This window comes from Mustela nivalis (assembly GCF_964662115.1).
Source record: "Mustela nivalis genome assembly, chromosome: 12".
NCBI classification, from domain to species: domain Eukaryota; kingdom Metazoa; phylum Chordata; class Mammalia; order Carnivora; family Mustelidae; genus Mustela; species Mustela nivalis.
In genome coordinates this window covers 25,659,545-25,681,744 of record NC_139031.1, presented here as the reverse complement: position 1 = coordinate 25,681,744, position 22,200 = coordinate 25,659,545, and the positions used below count along the sequence as shown (strand labels likewise).

At 40.5% G+C, this 22,200-nt stretch overlaps 1 protein-coding gene across 1 annotated transcript; it reads right to left on the bottom strand.

Annotated features, from left to right (window-relative positions):
- Positions 1 to 369: 369 nt before the first annotated feature.
- GPR37 (G protein-coupled receptor 37) lies at positions 370 to 21,790 on the bottom strand. The gene is made up of 2 exons (XM_082692412.1): positions 19,628 to 21,790; positions 370 to 1,637 (listed from the first exon to the last, which is right to left on the bottom strand). The coding sequence occupies exons 1-2, from the start codon at positions 20,651 to 20,653 to the stop codon at positions 819 to 821; spliced, it is 1,845 nt and encodes a 614-aa protein (XP_082548538.1). The 5' UTR covers positions 20,654 to 21,790; the 3' UTR covers positions 370 to 818.
- Positions 21,791 to 22,200: the final 410 nt, after the last annotated feature.

Here is a 22,200-nt window from a genome sequence, read left to right as displayed (position 1 = left end):
TTTGTCCTTGATTCTGCTTATAATTCGTAATTACTAGGAGCTCTACATGCTAGTTCAGAGATAAATAATAATAACTCTGCTATCTATTTATTCATATTTTATAAATATTTGGAAGGAATTTTACATCTGTATCTGAATATTAAAAATACAATTTTGTCTGAACATACAATATAGTTTTATATGAATCATGCATATAAAATAGTACTATTAGGAAAGCTGTTTCTGTAACATGGTGATTACCTCCTTAAAGGAAAATAGAATTTTAAAACAATAAGGCTGTTTTTAAATTGTGCGTAGAACCAGTAATTGTGTATTTAAGGCAATTGAGATATTTATTGAATCTTGGTTAAAAGTAGATTCACAATGACATTAAAGAATAAAGCATAATTTATTTGGTGCTACTTTGTGAATGCTTCTTAACTACAAATCATCTCACGACACCATATACAATATACTTTCAATCACAACTCAAAATAACCTACAAAATCACATGGCTATAATCAATATACACTGATTATATTTTTAAAAGAAAAAAAGTTAGCAATTAATTAAGTTAAGGTGCAGTAACTTTTTTCAAATAAAATATTAGCACCATACCAGATAAAATGACCTAAAACTATTGGCCTCCTCATATTTCTTAAATAACTAAATATAAACATTTTTTTCAAAGCACAAATATTAATTTGCAGAATCAGTTCTACAGTCGTTAATATTTCTCTCTTTTGATGCATTTTTTCCCCCAGGAGGGAAAAATACAAAGTAAAAACTTTCACAGGATATGAAAATCAAATAAATCTAACCGAACAAAACGTTGTCCTTCAGCAATGAGTTCCAACAGAAGCAAAAGTGGACATTTCCCTGCGTATGGTACTAAAAGGTGAGAGTTCAAGTTCTGTGGTATATTCGTTGTCATTGTCATCGCTGGTTACTGTTGAAGACTTCTGAATGCACTCTTCACAGCAACAGCAACAGCATTCCATAAAGGCCCGACTGAAGGGTTTGCAAAGACAGAAAAGGAGGACAGGGGTGACACAGGACTTAAAGAACAAAAGGAACTGGCTGATGATATAGAGCAAGTCCATTGTCTGCTGAGAAACCCCTGTGGCCATGTAGGCAGTAACAATGTTGCAGATATTTTCAGGAATAATGCAAAATCCATATAAAATGGTCAGAGCCACTACTGTACAGTTCATCTGGCTTTCCAGCTGGATCTGTCGTTTATTCCCTCGGGTACAGGCTTTCTCTGCTTTGCGGATCTTCCTTGCAGTCACCAAAGAGCAGGTGATGGTGAAAAGTGTGGGCAAACAGAAGTAACAGCCAAAGTACCACCAGAGTCTTGCACTATCATAGGTAAGGGCTAGAACGTAGATGGTGTCTGGTAAATCTGCGGAGACCTTGATAACACAGCGTTCTGCCGGAGCTCGGCCACTAAACCCCAAATCCTCCTTGCTCAGCTGGCGGAGAACAACTTCTGGAAGCGCTAACAGTAGGGCACCAACCCATATAACAGCAAGCTTGGCTGTTGTCGAAGAACAGTTCTCGATCATTTCATAGTACATCTGCACGTTGGTGGCTGCCCGGAACCGGTCTATACACAGAGCACATAAGGTGAAGGTAGTGACTCCAAGGGAAGCAACCTGTGGGAGGAACACGGAACACATTTATTCTGGGTGATCTCTGAAAGATCATAACACGAGGCAGTAAATACAGATCAGCAAAACAGAAAAAAAAAAAAAAAGTACAATTTCCTGGAATGAAGCATCGGTAATTGGGTTGGTGACTCTAGCGGAATTATTATGAAGATAAAAATAGGAGGGAGGGAAAAAAAGAAATGTAGTGGTCCAAGGGTCACGGAGTCAAAAAATTTTACAGTTGGGAGGACCCATAAGGATCAGCTAGTCCAATACCATTTTATTTTATTTTTATTTTATTTTTTAAGATTTTATTTATTTATTTGACAGAGATCACACGTAGGCAGAGAGGCAGGCAGAGAGAGAGGAAGGGAAGCAGGCTTCCCACTGAACAGAGAGCCCGATGTGGGACTCGATCCCAGGACCCTGGGATCATGACCTGAGCCGAAGGCAGAGGCTTTAACCCACTGAGCCACCCAGACGCCCCCCCCCCCATTTTATTTTAGAAAAGAGCACAGACACTCCAATAATTTCAGTCACCACGAAAATGCCTGCTACCAGAAGGTCCAGATAAGGAGTAAAGACAGTTGAGTGTATCCCATTTTCATTACTGAAAAGGCTGGTCATGTCTTCCAGTGTGTGGGTCAATAGCATGCCCCCCACACAGGAAACCTTCAAAACCTTATTATTTCCAACAAATCAGATGAGTAAAGATCTCCAATTTCTCCTAAATGCAAAATAAAATGTTTTGGTATTATTTTCAAATGCATGCACTTATGGAAAGCAAAAAAAGGAAATTCTCCAGGAGTCAAAATCAATGAAAAAACAAATGCCAAACAGGTCCTGGACCCCCCCCTCCCCCGCCATGTTGCATGCTTGCCCTAGGGACATCTGCCAACCTTGATGAGAGTTTCAAGATGGTTTTAGTTAGATGATGGGGCAGGTGCCCAAGTACACATAGGTAGGAAAATAAATCTAGAGCCAGTGTACATGAGATTTAGTCAAAGATTCCTTTATGAATTGGGAACTTCCTGAATAGTGACATCTTCATGGGTATAAAGAGAAAAAATAGAGGGACATAGTAGAGAAACTTGTCTGAATTATATGATTTGGATCTAGGTGAACTGGAGATAAAAAAAGAAGAGCAAATTCTAACCAGGAGGCCAAATTTACACTGGCCTAAGGCCAAAATTCACACCATCTATGTGGCTAAAAAAAAAAAAAAAAAAAAAAATTATAATTTTAAATTGTCCCAGGCACCTGGTAGAAGAAAACACAAAACCTCTCTGGAAGAATGCACTTTAAAACCAGGTCTCATAAATCCACAGACAAAATTTGAGGGAGCATGGATTCACAATTAAGAATCACAATATGCAAGAGACAATCCATCACTATGAACTTATGTTGCCAAAAGAAGCAAGTTACAGGATCAGGAAGGCATAAAATAAGTACATTTATCATGAAATAAATACACTAATCAAATTTAAGTTTATATGAGATACTGAAAAAATGTCAAAAGATAGGAGATATAAAAAATAACCATGAAAATATGCAAAAAGAAGTCAGATACAAGGTCTAGATGTACCAGCCATAGTAAAATTTCAGATCAGAAAACTCTTTGATGCCGACCACATAGAGCACTGTATCCAAACTCTTATATGCATATGGCCCAGACAGCTAAATAAATCAACAACTAAAAGTTAAGAGCCAAAAATATGTACATATTTTTTCACAGAGAATATAATTGCATATTCCTAATGTAAATATACTATCATTCAGTAGCCCATAAAATATTTACAAACATTCTACATACTCTCTAATGGATACACAGACATGTATTCAACACAAGCATACATTTAATGTTATGGCCTCTGGCCCAAGTGCTCTGCTAGATACTGGGGATACAGAACAAGAAACAATTATTTCCCTCAAGGAGGTCATGGTCAACCAAAAGGGGGAAGGTAGTTCTCAAAGTCACAAGATAAACACAGTAATCATCTGGAAGCATCAAATTTACTCAGCTCTTTACAGGAAATTGAAGTAATTTAATGTTTAATAAATGTAGTCATTATATATCTAAATAAAGACAATGAGGGTAGACTGTAAAATGTTCATGAGGATTAAGATGAAACAGGAGACTAAAACTCTAGATGGAAAGGATGTTTTGGGGCGTACCCTAGGCTCTTGGGTATGTGCATCTACTCTCCTCTGTCTGCTAGTGGGAATGTTTAAGAAGCACAACTACAGGTCATGCCTTGGCAAAGGGGCAAGGAAACATATATATAAGGCTCTTGTCTTGTGTTTTAGGACTCAAAAGGATCATGCTGAAAAAAGGAAAACCATTTGTCATAACAATTTTGACACTCAACACATTAGTTGTTTATCTCCTGCACTCAAGCTGTCACTCTTCCCAGAATGATGGCAACTTGCCTCGCGAATTCTATGAGAATTCCAATGTCAAATGTTCTCCCCTTTTTTACACGCTAAACATTAGTCAGTGTCTACGGGTTCCACCACAGAAAATAAGAACATTGCACCCATGCCCTGACTATACTCATAACTCTTAGTGGAGACGGTCTGAAAATGAGATATAATGAGGGCTTAAGTGAATGAAAAGCAAAACTGAAGAAGAAGCATGACTCACAATCTAGATCAGGGCAGATCAAGACAACATGGTTGAGCTTATAACCATGATTGTATACAAAATCTTGAGGAAAGTTTCCCATAAATACCAGTGTAAGAAATATCCATCCAGTATGACTGCCATAAAAAGTCACCTCTCCATACATCTCCTTATTTTTTTAAGATTTTTATTTATTTATTTGACAGAGAGAGACAGCATGAGTGAGGAGGAGCAGCAGAGGGAGAAGGAGAAGCAGACTCCGCATTGAACAGGGAGCCCTATAGAGGGCTCAATCCCAGGACCCTGGAATCATGACCTGAACTGAAGGCAGACGCTTACCTGACTGAACCTCCCAAGCAACCTCCATACGACTTTTTCAAATTAGCTTTGAAATTAATGAATTGTTCACCTTGATAGAAATTTATTTTTCCTCTATGCCAGAGATTCAAAATAATTCTAAAATTGAGGTCCACACTATGCAGCTGTCTTAAGATCAGATTATTACTTTCTTTTGACGGCTGCATAGTATTCCATTGTGTATATATACCACATCTTCTGGATCCATTCATCTGTTGATGGACATCTAGGTTCTTTCCATAGTTTGGCTATTGTGGACATTGCTGCTATAAGCATTCGGGTGCACGTGCCCCTTTGGATCACTACGTTTGTATCTTTAGGGTAAATGCCCAATAGTGCAATTGCTGGGTCATAGGGCAGTTCTATTTTCAACATTTTGAGGAACCTCCATGCTGTTTTCCAGAGTCGCTGCACCAGCTTGCATTCCCACCAACAGTGGAGGAGGGTTCCCCTTTCTCCGCATCCTCGCCAGCATCTGACATTTCCTGACTTGTTGATTTTAGCCATTCTGACTGGTGTGAGGTGATATCTCATTGTGGTTTTGATTTGTATTTCCCTGATGCCGAGTGATATGGAGCACTTTTTCATGTGTCTGTTGGCCATCTGGATGTCTTCTTTGCAGAAATATCTGTTCATGTCCTCTGCCCATTTCTTGATTGGATTATTTGTTCTTTGGGTGTTGAGTTTGCTAAGTTCTTTATAGATTCTGGACACTAGTCCTTTATCTGATATGTCGTTTGCAAATAGCTTCTCCCATTCTGTCAGTTGTCTTTTGATTTTGTTAACTGTTTCCTTTGCTGTGCAAAAGCTTTTGATCTTGATGAAATCCCAATAGTTCATTTTTGCCCTTGCTTCCATTGCCTTTAGCAATGTTCCTAGGAAGATGTTGCTGTGGCTGAGGTCCATTTGCGACAACATGGATGGAACTAGAGCGTATCATGCTTAGCAAAATAAGTCAAGCAGAGAAAGACAACTATCATATGATCTCCCTGATATGAGGAAGTAGTGATGCAACATGGGGGCTTAAGTGGGTAGGAGAAGAATAAATGAAACAAGATGGGATTGGGAGGGAGACAAACCATAAGTGACTCTTAATCTCACAAAACAGAGGGTTGCTGGGGGGAGGGGGTTTGGGAGAAGGGGGTGGGATTATGGACATTGGGGAGGGTATGTGCTTTGGTGAGTGCTGTGAAGTGTGTAAATCTGGTGATTCACAGACCTGTACCCCTGGGGATAAAAATATATGTTTATAAAAAATAAAAATTTTTAAAAAAAAGATTATTACTTTCTTAATGTCAGTAATTGCCACACTTTGCATGGAAATCTGAGGACTGGCTGTTTTCTAAAGGTCTGCATCAAAAGTATTATTTAGAAATTGCAGTATTTTGTGTTTTTGAAACTTCACATTTATATACTTTTCAAATATTTTGATTCATTCCTCTATAAAAATGTAAAACAAAACCAAAAAATCCTCAAACTATCAAATGTACACAAATCCTCAGCAAGGTTTTCTGTGCCATCTTCACTAATGCAAATCTTCATGCACATCTCTCTGTCAACCACATATCCAGAGTCAGTCCACAAATAACAAAGCTATAGAGCTTTATGCTGTGCATTCGCTCTTAAAATTATGAATAACATTTCTACTGAAACAATAGCTTGGTAAGACAAAAATACCAGCGAGTCTGATGAGAGACAATCTCTTAGAGGCTTGGTACATCCATTTCTTGGTAGTTTTCGATCATTATTTACAAAGAACACGCAACACTCAAGAGATAGCATTTTCTTCCTGATTACGCTCCTTATTTTTAAACACAGAGTTTTAAAATCTGGACATCCAGGTGGTTCAGTTGGTTAAGTGTCTACCTTTGGTTCAGGTCATGATCCTGGGGTCCTAGGATCTAGCCCACATTGGGCTCTCTGCTAAGGGGGGATTCTGCTTTTCTCTCTGCCCCTCCTCCTGCTCTCTTTCTCTCAAATAAATAATAATCATAAATAAAATAAAATCTTAGAAAAAAAATCTGGACCAATTATCACAAGAGCTAGCATTTATACACCTAACTCCCAGTCTGTTACAAAGCATTTCATGAGAAGGAATAACCAATGAATGTGGGTGGACATGTATTAAGACGCGTGTGTTACATTGCCTCTCCTTAGATATTTATAAACTGTGCTGCATATCCACTTTCAATTAGAAGATGTTTGCTGCTTCAAAAAGCAAAAAATGTTTTCTAGGTTCAATATATATTTCATTGCACATGACAACAAAAGCCAGGGCAAATTTTAAGCAACATTTACAGGTGCTCCAACTTTCACTTAGGAATCCTACCCTGTACTTTATATGAAGAGGCTTAGTTCTTCAGCCATATTCCCAAAAGCTTTTGGACTGAGCACCAAATGTGTTTGAAAGAACATGTTTGATCTGTCGTCCTCTTGACGCATCATCAATTGAGGGAAGCTTCCCAGGTTTCATACACACATTGCAGGAGGCTCCTGGACCCAGCTTCCTGTTGTCAAATCATACTTCTCTCTGGTGGTGTTCTCCTCAGCGAGGAACCGGCTGACGCAGGAAGGTCACAAGAGCTAGGGCCTCTGAGGAAAAATGCTGCCCCCAATGCAGATAACGCTTACTACATTGTTGCCAACAGCAACCGCAGCCCAAAGGCCAGTCCTAGATATCTCCTCCCTCCTGCTGCCACCACCTGCAGTGCTATTACTTCAGATAGTTTTCTGCAAATTCACTTCTGCACATGATTTTATGATGTGAAAGAGCAAGAAAGGTACAAAGCTCCTGCTCAGTACTTTCCCAAATTATTTATAGAAGGCTTTAAACCTTTATAAAGAATCAACCTCAGAAATTAATTGATAAAACTCATCTGGATCTTGGGTATGGGCTAATTTCTGCTTTTTCTGACATAAAATCTACCCATGCAATTAAAATTGCTCAATGTTGGGGTAACATGAGAAGATTTCAATCACAATTTTTAACTCTATTTGTTTACTTACAGCTCATTGGAAATTCTACCCAGATGAATGGGGCAATTATATGCAATTATAAAACTATGTCATAAATGCTGGATCTTCTGCATTTAATGACCATATCTAATTGCTAAAATTCAATGTCACGAAGAAATTTGCTCTTGGGAGTAAATCTAGTAAGGGGTAGTTTTTTGGAAGCAACATCCGGAGACATGGAATGAGTAAGATGCAGTCTCCTATTAATTAAACTGCAGTGGGAGAAGTAATTAACGTCCACAAAAACAGAACTATAAACACTTCTCTAACAGACAAGACTATTAATTTTGAGAATCAAGATCAAAGGAAAGCTGGAAGCAGAACTTCTTAACTATTTGGGGAAGAGAGATATAGAGCATTTTGAGGGTGTTGGCATCAAAATACACAAGCCAAGAGAATAAAAATAAACAACTCTAAAATCCTTCTTTAATACCCCAATGTCCTGCGTATCTCTGTATCCCAGAGGAACAATGCTGCGGCGCCTTCAGCGCCGACCCAGTCAACATCCAGAGCGGTGAGGCTGCTGGCCGCTGCAGCCACCTGTAGCATGGTGTCCAGGCATGGGACAGACACAGAGTCCCACCTGAGTACTCAGATGGGAAAGCAGCAGCTGCGGTGCCAAAGTATTCTTCCCACTGTCCAAATTCTACTTCAATACAAACATCAGGCCATGAGAAAACCTGGGCCACCATATTCACTTTGTACTACATTAAATTCCTGTTCACTCAAAATGATAGGAGGAAAGCACACACTGAACGCTTTATGAAAAACCGTAAGTAAGGATCTTGGCAGGAAGACCCTGAGCTATGTTTTAGTTGTTGCTCCATTTCTCAGAAGCTTACTGAAGACAGATAAACAAGAAATTTTTTTTTAAGCTTTATATTTTTTTGTTTTTTAGAGAGAGACGGAAAGAGAGAGAAAGATAGAGATAGTGGGAGAGGGGCAGAGGGAAAGGGAGAGGGACAATCTCAAGCAGGCTCCATGCCCCTCGTGGAGCCCAGGGCAGGGCTGGATCTCATGACCCTGAGATCACGACCTGAGCCAAAATCAAGAGTTGGACGCTTAGCTGACTGAGCCCCCTAGGCGCCCCATAAGAAACCACTTTCAATAAGAGTACGCTTTGAAGGTACAGCTCTTACCAAACAAATAGTATCTTTTGCTAAATTTTTGATATAAATCAGTGGTAACAATGATGGGGGGAAAAGACCAATGTACTTCCAAGCAAAATTTCTTTCATATGAAATTGAGTCAACATGCTTCAATACAGCGATGGGACTAGAATACACTTTATAAAATAGGGAAATTTCTAACCAAAGTCATGACAACTATACTACAGCTTAACTTATATTTTACCTCAAAAAAGATGTTTAAGCACATCTATTTCTGTGCTGTCCTTTGTATACAAGTAACTCACAAAACAAGGGCATTATTGTTAAGAAAACCCATTCATTTGGACCATGAATGATAATCTATTGTAAGTCTGTGGTTACAGGCCTAACAATCAGTCAGGAAAAAAAGCAGGAGAAGCACAGGGTAGAGTTTCCTTTGAAACTCTAAATGGCTTGAGTTTGTATGCCTTTGGCTTCCTCTTGCATTTTCCATAATCCTTATCCTTGCAGCACTGCAGGGCAACTTCTCCAGCAAATACACTTCTTTGATCACCAGTGGGGAGAGCGTGTTTATCAGAGCCTCTGCTGTGAATAAGATGGTCTCTATCAAAAGGTCTTCATTTCATAATGCATGCAAGTCATGATACTAGGGTAGGAATACACTTCCATTAGTGTTTCCAAACCAAAACAGAGCAAGTAGAAGAGATCTGCCTCACCCCTTACAAACATGCATGGATGTTTAAAGTGAAATAAAGCTATTTACAGCTACTCTTCCACAGTCAAAGAGAAGGCTTCTTCCCTTTTTCAAAATTAGATTTAATATGACACACCCACATATCATATATATCCATTTATTTCAATGATGCCCAACATATTTTATCTATACTTGACACTCAATGTCATGGAAAAACAAAATATTTGAAGGCATCAGCTATCCTTATAGTCTCATTCTCCACCTTCCACCCTCTTGCTTAAGCTTGGTAACATGCTCTTCCTTATTTTAAAAACAAGTGAGACTATTTAAAAGCTAACATACCATCTCCAAACTTGTATTGATTTTATAAATATTTCTTTACTTATTTTTTTTTTAAAGATTTTATTTATTTGTCAGAGAGAGAGCGAGCGAGAGCAAGCACAGGCAGACAGAGTGGAAGGCAGAGTCAGAGGGAGAAACAGGCTCCCTGCGGAGCAAGGAGCCTGATGTGGGACTCGATCCCAGGACACTAGGATCATGACCTGAGCTGAAGGCAGTGGCTTAACCAACTGAGCCACCCGGGCGTCCCTCTTTCTTTACTTTTATAGTCCCACCTTGACATAAAGTTTCCTACCAATTGTGACATCTGAACTGCAGCACAATATATTTCTTTTGGAGAAAAAAAAAATACAACTTGTCTAAAACATTATAATTTGGTTGTAAATATGTCAATGCTCATTAGTATAAAAAGTACCAATGAAGCAAGATTAACATCATTTGACCTAAGAGGGAAGCATTCTATTGAAATCAACAGATCTTAAGGAATCTATTTATTCTCAATAACAATATTTATCCCATGCCCATTGTCCTTGGTATTACTGTGATGTTTCTAATCAATCTTAAAGTGACCTGCAATTTCTGCTATTCACCTAGAGGTTCTGATGAGTTTCCAAAGAAGAATGATAAATTTTCACCAGTTTTCCTTTGTTCTTAATGACTTTAGTCTGCACAACAGTAAACCTAAACTAAAAGCACATTCTTCATCCATCTGTGGTTGGGTAATTATGATTTGAATGACACCAAGAAATAATATTTTAAGACAAAATTTCTCTGCTCTTAATCAAAATTCCACCCTTGGTAGTCTATTAAGGAAGTAATAATAAAATTAATTCTTATTCTTAATTATTCTTATTATGAAAAAAAAATTCTTCCTTCAACCCTCCTATAAAAGGCATGTATCTCTAAATCTCAAAGCTTTGCTGTGAGTTAACAGAGGCTTTTCTCAAAAAGGAGAGATTTGAACCCAGGTGAAGACAATGAAGGAGGAGAAAAGGCGCTGGAGGTGGGGGGTGCTGAACAGAAACTAAAAAATGGCCTGGAAGACAGTCATGGACCTAATGAAAATGACTCATTCCAGTCCTGGATCAAATCACTGACCTTGGCCTCGTTAATGCTATAACCACTCAAGCGTGCTGACAAATAACATTAAAAACTATCATAAATTCACAAACCAAAAGTATTCTGTCTCAGGAACAAGCCTGGCAGTGTGATTATATCCTGTGTTTTATAGAAGTTTTATGGAAAGTATATATACCTACTTTTCAAATAGACCTATATCTGAGATTGCAGCAACCCCATTCTCCATTCTACCTTGAAATTTTAGATGAGATCATCTCCTCTGGCACGAAGAATATCATTCTAATTAGGATACTTAAGAGTTAGTCTTGGCAACAAGGTTGAGTTAATTACTGGACTTAGGCAGGTCAATTCTTGGGAAGTAAGAGGACCAGAGAGCCCCCAGAGGGAGGGAGCAGGAGTGCAACACCAGAGACAAATCTCACCAGAGAGCAACCTGCCCCTCACTTTCTGCACATAGTCCATACCCCAGACACAGATCCCTGGGCTTCCAATGTGACATTGTTAAATCTAGTAAAGAGCTAGTAAAGGTGGAAACATTCTGTCAAGATCCATGTAGTGTAAGGGTAAAAGGCAAGGTAGATAGACCTTCACCTACTCAGCCTGGAAATCATAAACCCAGATCTATTTTGCTTTCCCAGACATACTTGCATCCTTTTTGCTGTTGAAGGATGCTTTGTTGATATAACCAGATACCTTGGCAGTTCTTGGGAACTCAGGATAAGTCCTCACTCGGATTTTGTGCTTGAAATATTAATCCAATTTTGAGAAAGTCCATTGTTTATGCTTCCCTTTCTATAACAGGGTTAAGATATCCATAATAGGATTTAACCTATCTCCCATTTCAGCCTTTCTTCCTAGGTTCTCTAAGATCAAATTAATTTTTTTAAAGATCTTATTTATTTGTTTGAGAGAGAAAGAGAGAGAGCGAGAGCGAGAGAGCGTGTGTGCAAAAGCAGGGGGAGGGGCAGACGGAGAGGGAGAAGCTGGCTTCCCACTTATTAGAGAGCCCAATGGGGGACTCAATCCCAGGACTCAAGGCAAAGGCAGACACCTGACTGACTGAGTTACCCAGGCACCCCTCTAAGGTCAAATTAAATAATAGGTACATTTTTGAGATTTTCAGAAGAATAGGACTCAAATGTACTATTATAACACTGTTAGATGAACCATTCATTTAAGTAAAATTTTAAAATTTGACTTATGTAATTCTTTATGGCTAATAAGGACTAATAATTCCAAAGTAGAGACGGTCATCATAGGCATTGTATTCTAAATAATAATTAAGAATTTTGTGTTCCAAATGAAATTTCTAGGGCTATCCCATCTGCCAATTTATCTTGCCAATGATTTTTTTTAAGATTTTATTTATTTATTTGACAGAGAGAGATCACAAGTAGGCAGAGAGGCAGGCAGAGAGAGAGGAGGAATCAGGCTCCCTGCTGAGCAGAGAGCCCGATGCGGGACTTGATACCAGGACCCTGAGATCATGACCTGAGCTGAAGGCAGTGGCTTAACCCACTGAGCCACCGAGGCGCCCTTGCCAATGATTTTTATGGGCTTCCTATCCCACAAAAGATTGAGAAAACAAGAAAGCAAGAATCAAAAGATTTTTATATTTTTATCTTTTCACCATGGATCTAGGCTGAATAGAATTTATAAAGACTAATAATACGAATATGATAGAAAAAGAATTATGAGTGAGCACCATTTTCTCTTGAGGTAAGTGCCCTTGAAGTGGGCACAGTTTTCCCTAATAAGTACAACTGTGAGCTGACTCATTCCAGGACCCACTCCTGACCTTCCATAACACCTTGTTTTAACCTCTAGTATAGTACTTACTACCCTGTAGAACATTACTTGACTTCTCCATAACTTTAAAAGCAGTAATGCATCTATGTTACTCATCTCTGGAAACTTTCCCTCCTTCACTCCCACTCCTCCTACTCCCATCCCTACCTATGATCATATCCAACAGAGTAGAAAAGCTCAATAAATGTTTGATGAATAAATGGATAGTAAATAAACGAATGAACAATGACATACATGGAAAAGGATTATAGAAAATAATGAATTATTCAAACTATTCTTTAATCAGTTATTGGGTGCTGGAGTTTTGCATATAATCCTTCCAAGCTGAATGCCAGCAAGTATCTTTAGAGGGGAAGTAAAAAAAAAAATCCATTTCTGTGTGTACTTCACTGACAAGATTTAGAAAAGAATGACATTCTCAGTATAGTCACTAGTTAAGGAAATTATTTAAATTTTACATTTGAATATCATCAAACTTCTCTCTCTTATACAGAACCCAAATTCAGGAAACTTCACCATACACTGTTCAATAAATGGGATTATAAATAAGAACTCATTCTATAACTTTTTAAATCTTTTCTGCAAAAGTCATCGGCTAAATATTTTTGCTTGCATGGGAATGTAGGAAATGATTATAAAGGGATTAACAGGAAGTCACAAAATATTTGTTGAACACCATTCGCATACATCGAGTTTATTTTCCCTGAGAATATTATTAGTGACTTACAAATTGCTCATAAAACTGTAAGTTTCCACTTAAAAGTCCATCAGAATATGTAATGGCTAATCCACAACTCAAGTGAATTTACCATCTGTCATGATAAATGTGCTATTACTTGAGTGTAGGGGTTCTAGGGAACTCTGTGTGGCATCACATACCTGGATGGTAAAACATCTTCAGCTTCCAGAACCCTTCCTTTCTTACCTGTCAGTTCTAACTACAATCTAAGGCAATGAAAGAGCCATCTGTTTCACTCAGTTTAAAACCAGTATTTCTAATGCCATTGGAGAATCTGGCTCTTTCCTTCACAAAACATCGTAGATCTTTCCCAAATGATCCGTGGTCCAGAAGCCCTGGTGAGATGCATTCCCTTTATCCGTCCTCTACTCTGATGCAGGAATCTTGTATCCCAGTAAAATAAAAGTACAGTTAGGGGCCCCCCAGGTGACTCAGTTGATTAAGAATAGGACTCTTGTTTTTGGCTTGGGTCATGATCTCTGGGTTGTGAGATTGAGCCCCGCCTCGGGCTCTGTGCTGGGTGTGGAGCCTGCTTAAGATTCTCTCCCTCTCCTTCCCCCCCGCCTCATTCAAAACTTCCAATTAATGTCCAAATAGAAATAAATATTTAGTGGTGGATCTGAATCAGATGATACACTGACTGACTGGCTTTCATCAAGTAATGAGCAAAGATGTGTTCCAGTTGCCACATTTAGTGCCTGAATCATTTGGCTTTAATCATTTGTAAGATTCTTAAAGGAATGGTGTGATAGGGAACTCCTATGCAAGTCCCCTATTGCAGTCCACACCCAGACCTCCATATATATCCATCTCTCTCCCTCCCTCTCCCTTACCCCTCTCTTTTCACATATAACTATCACTTTGTGTATAGTTCTGTTTGTTTTTTGTTTCTTGTTTTCTTTCTGGTGACTATTTGATAAGCCAGTTGAAAATGATGTGTCCATTAGGATGGCCACCATCCACTCAGATTCTCTTCTCTCCTATCCCCTTTTCCTACCATTCCATCTGCCCTTAATCCTTAAAGGACTTACCACTAGGCTACAAAGGCATCATAATTCTAGAATAGAAAGAGAGAAGTTATCAACTACAACATTTCCCAGTATGTTTCCATTCATAGCAACATTAAATATGATAAAATTACTTTCTAGCAACAGACCCTGGAAGCTGGCTACTCTCCCCAAGCCTTATGCCAACAAATTGAAATAAAATAAGAGTAATGAATGTAAATTGCAAAGACATGTAATTTCTGCTGAAGAAATGCCTCCTATTTTTCTACACAAACCCAACTCTCCCCAAAATGCCACTATCTCCTTAAGATTATGCTAATACTCAAGCTGTGTGGGGAAAAAAAAAAAGGAACTATGGTAGAAGAAGAAAAGAAGGCAGAAGGGAAGACAGGAGAGAAAATTGAGAACATATCTGAAGATTAATAAAATTAACTGTGGTGCAGTTACTATGGAAAACAGAATGGAGATTACTAAAAAATTTAAAAGGGTGCCTACATGGCTCAGTTGGTTAAGCATCTGCTTTCTGCAACAGGTCATAATCCCAGGGTCCTGGAATTGACCCCCACATTGGACTGCCTGCTCAGTGGAGAGCCTGCTTCTCCTTTTCCTGCTGTTGCTCCCCCTGCTTGTGCTCTCTCTCTATCTGTCAAATAAATAAATAAAATCTTAAAGCAAATTAAAAATAGAATTATCATATGATCTAGCCATTTACTTTTGGATATTTATCTGAAGAACATGAAAACACTAACTTGAAAAGATATGCAACTCTATGTTCATTGCAGCATGATTTGCAATAGTCAAGATATGGAAACAACTTAAGTGTCCACTGATGGATGGACGAATGGGTGAAAAAAATGTAGTATATGTACATATGTATGTGTACATATACAGGCACACACACATATATACATACACTGGAATATTATCCAGCCATTAAAAAGAATGAAATCTTGCCTTTGTAATAACATAGACAGACCTCAAGACAAAATTTTGCTAAATGAAATAAATCAGATGCAGAAAGACAAATACCATATGCTCTCACTTATATGTGGAATAAAAAAAAATGACACACACAACAAAAACCTAAAACAAAAAAACTAAGCTTATAGATACAGAGAAGAGATTGGTATTGATAGAGGCTGGCAGTTCTTGAAGAGTATCAAGATACCAGCTTCCAGTTATAAAATAGGTCATGGGGATGTAATGTACAACATGGTGACTATCGTTGATAATACTGTATTACATATCTGGAAGTTGTTACAAAAGAAAGTAGATTTTTAAAGTTTTCATCAGGATGCCTGGGTGGCTCAGTGGGTTAAAGCCTCTGCCTTCAGCTCAGGTCATGGTCCCAGGGTCCTGGGGTCAAGCCCCACATCAGGCTCTCTGCTCTTTGGGGAGCCTGCTTCTTCCTCTCTCTGCCTACCTCTCTGCCTACTTGTGATCTCTCTCTCAAGTAAATAAATAAAATCTTAAAAAAATAAAATAAATAAAAAAATAAAACTTTTCGTCATAAGAAAAAATAATGTTGTAACTATGTAAGTTGACGGATACTAACTAGAGTTATTGTAGTGATCATTTCACAATTATACAAATATCAAATCATACTATGTCATACACCTAAAACTAATATAAAGCTATATGTCAACTATACCTTAATAAAAAATAAAAATTAATTGTGAATAAAAGTTTAAAATAACTAAGAAGTATTAAAAATAAAAACTGGAAAAGATGAAACAGATTACTATCAGAAAGGTAAATCATACATTATATACATCAGTAATAAGATGTGTGGTTAAAAAAAAAAAGCCAACAAATAAATATAAGTAAAAAGTGAAGAGAAGGTAAAATCTAGATCATAAGAGGAGATAAAATGTCAAATAATTTTCAGAAGTCTTTGGTAAAGAAGAAAAAGATTTGGGGGGGGGAGATTTTTGAGAAAGTTTTTATTTGCAGTTTCTTTTACCAGTCTAAAACACTTTGTGATTTAAGAATATAAAAATATAACCTACATAGCTTAATTTCATCATTAAAATAATCACCTTTGACACATTAAAAAGTGCAATTGGCTCAGATGATTGCAGTTTTTAAAAATTTAGTGAGTTACCAACTCTGGAACTTACTGTTGATTTATGAGAAGTAAGATGAAACTTAAGAATATAAAAAGTTATAAGTTTCATCATATAGCAAATGATGATAACTGGGCTTATTTCTTCTCTACCCATTGGATATAAAAATCTTTTTAAAAAGATGGCAAGGAGCAGACATAAAAAGAGAACACTTATTGGACATTCTTGCCACATAGATGTTTATCTAATAAGTAAACTTGAGTTGAGGGTCTGGCTGCCACTGACCAGGTGTAAGTGCTTAGGATGATCATTTCTCTTCTCTGGGCCTCATGTTTCATCTTTAAGATCAGGAGGTTGGATCAGAGTGCCATCTGGTTCTAATTTAACCTGAGAATTCAAAAGCCACTGGGGTGTAGCCCACGGCTCCTGACCCAGATTGCCCCCCCACAAATTCCTTCAGGTATAAAATGTTGATTCCCCCCCCCCCCCACAAGTGCTAGGACTCTTGGCGGCCGGTGGCTCTCAGGTGCATTCCTCTCTAGGAATTGCCCTTCAGAGACATCCACCCAGATTAAGGTTATGGCCTCTTCCTGGAAGCAACTTCCAGTGACTGATCCCTCAGGAGACATAAAGGCTGTCTTGCCTCAGTTCAGGACATGCGACAAGGCCCTCCAGCCAGGGAGCTCCTATGGTGTCAGCGGAGGACTCTGGCATCTGGATCACAGTTCGACTTCTCCCTCTGCCCAGTCCTGCCTCCTTCATTCCCTACTAGGTGTTGAAGATGAGCACATGTCCCAGTAAAGTTCCTGCAAACCAAACGTCCACATTTGGGTCTATTCTTTGGGGAACAGGATATGGAACAGTCACTAAATCTCTCTTCTGTGAAAATAACGTGCCTCCTAGAGGCAGAAATGTTTGACTTTGAAATTTGGATTGTATTTCCTGTTCTCATCATCAGGAATTACAGAACTGATACTACTATCCAATAATTATTTCCACAAAACATACTAATGCATTACAAAATTATTTCAGAAGAAGAGGACAGAAATGTAGAAACACTACATCTTAAGATTTTCATTCAATACTTTAACAGTAAAAATGCATATTACAGTCTATTTTAAAGAAAAAATTAGTAATTTTTTTTTCTAACCTTTGCTTCTCTGAGCAAAATAAAGTGTAGTACTAATAACTAAAATAAAAAGCAGGGCTATAAGGAAGGGGGAAATGCAGAGGGAAAAATAACAATAGTTGTTTTAATAATAAGAAAGGTAAAAAAAAATCTTAAGGAGCAGAGAATTAAATTTAAAAATGAAATAAAATTGAAAACATACATTTTAAAAAATCCTCAGAGTTAGAGAGAAAGAAAATTAAAAGACATACATGATAAATACCATCACTCAAAACACTTAAGTCTCATAAACTAACCAAAGTTTTTATATTCTTTTCAGAATTTGGATGGATTCCTTTCTTTCAAAGTCTTTTTTTTTTTTTTTCTTTAAGAAATGGGTAATCTTTTTCTTTTCCTTTCCCCAGGCTTTTTTGTTTTTGTTTTTTCCTCTTTACATTGTTTTTTTCCTCAACTGTATAAAGGCTTCATCATGCCCAGTACATTTTGGACAAGACACTACACTTCTCTGTTACTGGGGGTAACTCTCCTGTTCACCCTGTAGTTTACTTTTATCTCATTCTTGCATTTGTCAATTTCTTCTGCATTATTCCAGCAAACAATAAAGAAATCTTAAACCTTGACCTTGAAAAGGCAATTGATAGACATTTCTCCTACATAAATTCAGCTACCTCCCCTGCAATTCAAAAACAAATTGTCTACCCAATAAATTAGATATTTCAGAGCTACTTGGAGCCTGGCAACAAGAGAAACCCTAGGTCTTGGTAAAGTAGCAACAGCTGATTTAGTCAGCATGGAATGATTCTGCATCTGATCCCTGCCAGGATAACAGAGGGTCTTATTTACTGTCTCTTCCCTTGATTCTTCTAAGTAGGTACTGTTTTCTGTTTACTTATCCCCTAGCTTTAGGCCCTGGAACAATGTTGAACATAGTGTCACTGGCTCTGGTGCCAGACAGGATCAGGGGCTCTGGAATATTTACAGTTTCCCTTCTTCTGCTTCCATAAATGAAATGGGCAGTCTGAATGGAGGAAATCAAGGGCCAGCTGGCTACAAACACAACTGGCAACAAAGCACTTGGGATCCTTCCAAGAGCTGGTGTTTAAAGAGAGGCCATTTAAAGAGCAAATTCCAACTACCATAATAACGGTTCAGGACACTAGCTGTAAGATGAAACAATAAAATTTTACTCAGCAATATTTCTGTTTCCAAAGTTTAGAACCTATTATATGCTCCCTTCTTTTTAAGAAAATTTTCTAGTCTTAGTCAATCCTTAAAAGACCAATCCATTACATCTTAACAAATGCCAAGTATATATTATATACTTTGAGAATGTATATATATGAATTCTGTGCCACAATGGCCAAAGTGTTATTTTTGCTTAAGCTCATTCCTATAAAACCAATAAAACTGTTAAGAAATTGAGAAGGAAAAGGAGAGAAATAAGAAATGACATAAGAATTTAGATGGAATGGCATGGCTGACAGCCAAAGAACACTTAAACTAATTTGGGAGGTTATTAATATATCATGAAGCCAATTGACAAAGGCAGATTTCCTTTGTTAAATAAAAAAATATTTCCATTCTGGCATTTAAGAAAGATTCAATAATCTTCATGGGGAAAAAGCATGTTGGAGTACTACTCAATAAACAATACATGGTTTTTTGTTGTTGTTGCTGAGTCCTGGTAATGACAACCATAGACTGGCTATTTATTAACCCTAGAATCTCTGATAGGTGCCAAATCAGAAATATGTATGAATGCCATATTCAGCGAGAGAAATTTAAAATGTAAATAATTCTATACACGATGAGACCATAATCATTTCACAATCCAGGAGCAGATGAGTTTGAAGGTGAGCCAACCAAGCTGCCTCTCTTTTTCAAAGATTGAGAAGAGAAATGGAGGAGGGACCCAGAAAAAAAGTAAAGGGGTTCATCAGCTAGGTATGTGGGAGGCATAGCTGTTCTGATGCTATAAATCCCAGAAACGGGTAAAGCCAGTAGATTGAGACCCTCTGGAGGGCATTACCTCGATATAGGGCACAATCTTGCAAGAGAAGTCCTCCAGCAGCCACTTCTTGGTCAGCTCGTGAAAGATGACAAGCGGAAGACAGAAGAAGATGATGAGAAAGTCCCAGAAGGCCAGGTTGGCCAGGAGGGAATTGGAGATGCTCCTCATGTAGTAGTTGTGACACACGATGCACATCACCGCCAGGTTGCCAATGATGCCAGTCCCAAAGATCACCACAGACAAACACATGACTGCATAGGCTCCATATGACTCCTGGGTCAGCGGGTAGAAGGGGTTCTTGAGTCGCAAGCGCCGGTTGGTGCTGTTCCCCCGGCGAGAACCCCCGCGTTCGTGGACCTCTTCCCCTGAGGACCCATTCTGGGCCAGAGCCCTGCCAGGGGGTGCGATCGTCCGCCCTTCGTGCCCCGACGGTCCATTGACCATCTTGGGTGGGGTGTCGTGGTGGGAACCCTGGAGTTTCCCGCCTCTCCTTGGCCAGTAATAAAGGTCGCTGGCTCCGGGTTCTGTCCTCACACTCTGCTCTTGACTGTGCCCAGAAATTGCAGCGCCTCTGGGACCCTTCTCTTCCCCCTCTGAGGTCTGAAGGAAGAGTTGGAGAGCCGGAGGGTTCCCTCTCCCCAAAGTTCCAGGGGGCTCCTGACCCCAGGCACCTCTCCACCTCCAGGCTGCAGACGACCTGGCTGGAGGTCCCGAGGGTTCCGAGGCCCACGCCTCAGCCCCTCTTCCCGCACCTGGGTCACCGCTCCGGGAGGCCCTTAGGTTCCACAAGGGCGCCGCCCGCACCGCTGCCGCCTTCTCCTCCTCCCTGGGCGCACGGGTTAGCAGAAGGTCTTCTGCAGAATTTCCCAGTCCCCACGCGTCCCTGCTGCGACGCTGGCTCAGTGCAGGTGAACAGTTTTCCCCCGGGCAAGTTTCGTTCCTGGGCGATGGAGCGGACGGGAGGGCAGGCGAGGCAGAAACCTTGAGGAGTAGCAGAAGCAGCAGCCGCAAGGTGCGGACAAGAGGCGCGCCCGGGGCCCGCATGGCTCGGTGAGGGCTCACCCTGCAGCCGCGGTTCCTGGTTAGGACCGACACCTGCTGCCTAAGTTGCTGCTGAGAGTTAGACTCATGTCACAACTCACCCCCGCCCCGGCAGCGAGGGACGGGAGCTTACGGGGAGGTTGGGGGATGGGTCTTGGGTCACAAACCCTCCCCCTCTACAAGCCTTCCTCTTTTGGCTTTCCGTGCATTTCTCGGCCAAATCCAACCCGAGCGCTGCGTATCCCCAAGGTTCAGAGAGGGAATCGCTGCTCCCGGTGGCTGACCTTGGAAAGTTGCAACAACACCTGACTGTTGATTAATGTTGCGACTGGGAGAAGCCCGGACCAAGCCCCACGTTCCTCCCTGCCTTTGGGTGGTTGCCTTCTTGGTAACAGTTGCTCTGCCTATTTACATCCTTCCCATAGCGCTTTATCCAGTTGGTAACAGTTGCTCTGCCTTTTTACACCCTTTCAATACCGCTTTATCCAGTTGCAAGCCGAGGTCGCTAAAGGGAGAGAAAACCAAGTTGCCCTTCTTCAGATGACTGGCAGCCACAATCCCGCTCCCTGCTCGCTGGAAACAGGTAGCCAACAGCCGACGCCGCGCAGATGCGCCGCGGAAACTCTTGCCCCACCTAACCCCAGAGACTTGAGAGGGTACCGCTGCCGAGGAGAAGCGGGATTCCAAACCCGCGGCCACTGTCAAAGTTGCTTCTCCTCCTGCTCAAAGTTGACCAGGGGGCGGCGCGGGCTGCAGGGCGGCGCGTCCTCGCGGACAAGGGAATCGGTGGTGGTGGGGGTGGGGAGGGCGGGCGCTGCTCCTCGGTGGACGGTGCCGGCGGCCGAAGGAGCTGGTTGCGGCGACAGCAGGCGCAACCCGGGCGGAGAGTGTGGTGCCTGGAACCGCCGCGGGCGAGGCGGTGCATGGCCGGAAAGGGGGAGGTGGCCCGGCCTCTCCCCGCCGCTCCAGTCGCTGCGCGCGCGGGCGAGACCCAGCGCTCGGCTCCTTGCTTCCTCCCCCTCCTCTGCCTCCGAGAGAGGCTGGTTTGTGGGGAGACTGGATTCCCTGGTGGTTTACGACTCACTAAACCCACACACGTTTCATTCAAGCCCTTTGTAGCGGCTTGCACTCGTAGGAGCTGGAAGCCGAGAGGGAACAAGGGCGGAGGCGCGGAGCTAGAGATGGGCGGGACCCGTTAATTCCCTAGATGTCGGAACCAGCTTGACAGGTCCCGGAGACCCGTGCTCTCGCGTCCAATCCGCCGCGGCGGGTGCGCATGCCCAGGCCTCGGCCCCGAGGGAGTAGTAAGGTGAACCGCTCACCTCCTTGTATTCCCAAGAGCTGAGACGCGAGAGAAAGGAAGCTCAGAGGTTTCAACCGTGGAGAAAGAGCAGTTCCGACAGTGGGACGCTGAGCGAAAATGTTCAGGATGCACCATTCCCTTTAACACTGAGTTAGGAGGAATGCGAACAAGGGTTACTTAGAACGCTCGGAGTACAAAGGAAGTAGTTTTGTTTTGTTTGATGAACTAGTGGGAAATGACAGGTGGG